The sequence below is a fragment of the Wasmannia auropunctata genome, unplaced genomic scaffold, assembly GCF_000956235.1.
Source record: "Wasmannia auropunctata unplaced genomic scaffold, wasmannia.A_1.0 LD336078.1, whole genome shotgun sequence".
Taxonomy (NCBI): Eukaryota; Metazoa; Arthropoda; class Insecta; order Hymenoptera; family Formicidae; genus Wasmannia; species Wasmannia auropunctata.
Genome location: NW_012026812.1, coordinates 2,860,080 through 2,863,460, shown reverse-complemented (window position 1 = coordinate 2,863,460; position 3,381 = coordinate 2,860,080). Strand labels below are relative to the sequence as shown.

The 3,381-nt window shown below is 41.3% G+C and overlaps 1 protein-coding gene across 6 annotated transcripts in view; it reads right to left on the bottom strand.

The window, feature by feature from the left end:
• The window catches only part of LOC105448933 (putative mediator of RNA polymerase II transcription subunit 26), a 37,764-nt gene that overhangs the window by 30,306 nt on the left and 4,077 nt on the right, over positions 1-3,381 (bottom strand). For all 6 annotated transcript variants that reach the window (XM_011687811.1, XM_011687813.1, XM_011687814.1 and 3 more), the window contains exon 2: positions 2,781-2,912. In XM_011687811.1, coding sequence (XP_011686113.1) covers positions 2,781-2,879 — 99 coding nt within the window. In that variant the 5' untranslated portion in view covers positions 2,880-2,912. The remainder of the gene's footprint in view (positions 1-2,780; positions 2,913-3,381) is intronic.

Here is a 3,381-nt window from a genome sequence, read left to right as displayed (position 1 = left end):
GCACGCACACGCAGAAAAAAAATTAATTCAGATAGACGCAGACTAACACAGCGCGATTGGAGTGACGAATGTGACAACGTCGCACTGTCGTCGATAACTTAACCTCGTCCACCTAACCTCAAAAAAATTGTTTATCAGGTGATCATTTGCAAGGTAGATTAAAATGTCTTCTTCTTCTTCTTCTTTTCTTTTGTGGGACCTACACCCAGGCGGGTATAATACTGCCCAATTTACTAAACGCACGATGAGATTCTAAGTCGTAGTCACTATACGGCACGATGAGATTCTAAGTCGTGGTGAGATGCTAGTCAATACCGCGAAGATTCTGGAAGATTCTAGAATCACTCGGCCACGAACGTCCACTTCAGCCCGTGGCTCACGGTCGAATCCAGATTAAAATGTCAGATAGAGTGCGATATCTAACCTCGAACGTCCCGAACCGAACGCGATATACGCGAGAAGTGCGGTGTTGCCAGATGCTCAATGGCCGCCTCCTTCACTTGCCTCCACTCCATGTCAATCAAAATCGGAAATTATATTTTTTAAAAGGCTCTATTTTCCAAACTAAATGGTAGAAAATAATGAATTTTTTTCATAATATCCGTTTCATATCCCTTCATCACATACTCGTTTTTTATTAAAATCTCAATATTAGTTTAGGCCCTACAAAGATCGGAAGAGCACACGTCTGAACTCGACTTTGTATGGGCAACACGTATAAAAAATGCAATTTTTAATTGCTTATATCTCAGTATTGAGATGGTCAATCTCATTCTAATTGCACAAGCGTGTCAACGACTTCTAGTACAACATTTAGTTTCAATTTCAAGAAATTCTCAATATTTTGAATTTGTGAGTGTACTACCTTAAGTCTACCTAAATACCCTAAAGAATTTTTCACAACATCGGGATTTATCCAAACATTTATCCAACATTCTAATAACCTTTTTCCGATTATATAATCTGCCGTAAAATAATTAGTGTCGTTACCCCAAGCAATACCCATTAACTTCATATTCAACCATGGATTTTTATTATTTATGGTACAATCATAAATAAACGTACCTGCAACCCATCCTGTTTCTTCTGATCTCTTATCTTTAACTAAAAAATCAATTTGAAATAATCTCAGTTGCTTAAATACCTTTGGAGTTCCTTTTTCAGATTGATTAATATAGCTAGTCCAAGAGATACTGTTTTTAAGAGTTGGAATATCGTTCTGTGTTGCTTCTGTAAATACTAATTTTGCACTTACTGTACCATCTAAGAATTTACCTTTAGTAATATCAGGATTGTTTATATCTTGCCATACCCGTCCATATGTATAAGCTCCTCGCTCATTGAATTCGTTCACGGAAAGAACGATTTTGCTGAAAGGTCTAAAAATGTTGCCGGGCACAGATCTAAAAATAATTTTGTTGAATCATTAAAATACTGTTGTCGGAAACTCAAAAGTGATGCATTGCTGTGAGACGATTTGATGTTCTAGCAATTTGAATTTTCAATAAAATTATTTCATTTTTAATGGTCCAACAAAAGTATTTTTAAATTTGTATCCAGCAAATTTTTTAAATCTTCTTTTCGTGTTGAGTCCAATGCGAAGAGACGCAAATCGACTATTCTACATTTAAGGCCCGTAATGTTTTATTTTTAAAACCCTCGCATTACCTTCGGAAACAATTAACTCGAACTACACGGAGACTATTTTCAAGACTATATTTATCTACTCTCCGGTGCATTGACACTGAAACGGGATAGCGCAAGTCTATAGGCAAAACGATAATCAGCTGTTAAAGCGAATTTACGGCGTTTCATCACGTCACGTCCGCTCGAAGATAATTAATTCGTCGCGATTCGTGCATGAGAAAGTTAAGGTAACGCGAGCCGCGAAAGTGGAGATCGGCATAACTTGCATGGAAATACATCGTGAATACGTTCGACAGTCGAACTCTTCTTAGTTTAATCGTTAGACGAGGCACTCGAGCGTGAGAGCGATTGCGCGGTGGGCTTATCTCTGCACGTCGTACATCGAAAGACGTTATTATTATCGTTATAGACTTCAATCGCGAGTAATCGATCCGGGAGGAAGCGGGCCGAAGATTATAATATCCGCTATATCGTCGAAACTGCTGCACTGCTCCCATAAAGCTGTTTCGATCGCGTGTGAAATGAAAACTGGTTCAGCGCCGAAAGATAGCTCCGACGCCTTCGCTGTTGCGCCGCGCCGCGCCGGTGGAAACAGAGTCGGCGAACGCGATAAAGTTCGCGTCACGCGTCGCCGACCGTTCATTTTTACGGAAAGGAAACGCACGGTCGCACGGGCGATCGTTCGCGAATACGGATACGCGCGAATGATGATCTATTCGCGGGTGAAGCGCAATCCCGTTGCGGGTGGAATCGCGCGTTCGAGAAAGGGCGTTGAACCTCGACGTGGCCTTCAGCCTTGTAGCCACCCGCGCGCGATCAGCTGGATTTTCCGCTATACGTCCGAGCGTGTGCATGCAGTACACGCGATCCGCGTATCGGAAAGCGCGTATTCATACATATGTAGGTACATATATGTACATATATACGCGATCCCTCGTGGATATTGCGTAAATGCAATAACGGGCAAGAACAGCCAGGGACACCACAGACGTCGACGCGGTGAACGTGGACCTTGAAGTTCAACGTCCATCGGCGGTGCGGTCGACGGTGTTTTTATCGCTGCAGTTAAAGCGACGCGACGATGTCGCGCGCGGATGTACATACATGCGTGTAAAGACGGCGGAGAAGCTCACCTGTTTCTGGGCCTTGTCCATGATACGGTACGAGGGCGAGTTGTGATGACCGGATGCTGCGACGACGGCGCCCGCCTTACGAGACACGCATTGCCCCATATAGATCCGCCAACCTTGTCCCGGCACCGAACGCTGTTCGAGAGAGAGTATGTGTTAGTAAAAAAAAAAGTATACGAGTGCTCGGTAATATATATATGTATATATACGCGTTCGTGCGCTTACGCTAATTGTTGTAAAGCCGTTCGAGAGCGCTAAGCTCAAGCGTATAATAGAGTTGGAGAAAGACCAGGATGCACCCGTCTATAAATTAGTTAGACTACAGGAAAGAACAATTTTGCTGAATCCAGATCTGAAAATAATTTTTATTCAATAATCAAAATAATTTTGTGCGAAAGTCAAAATGACTGTCAGAATAACAACACGTTTTACAGCAATGTTTATCAGTTTTAACATTTGCAAGAAATTATTTTGATGATTCAACAAAAAATTATTTTCAGATCTGTACACGGAGAGAATTTTTTTTTTAATTTATCCTAATTTTACTGTGCACTACAATAAATTTTACTGTATTTTACTACTGTCAAATTTATTGTAGTGCACA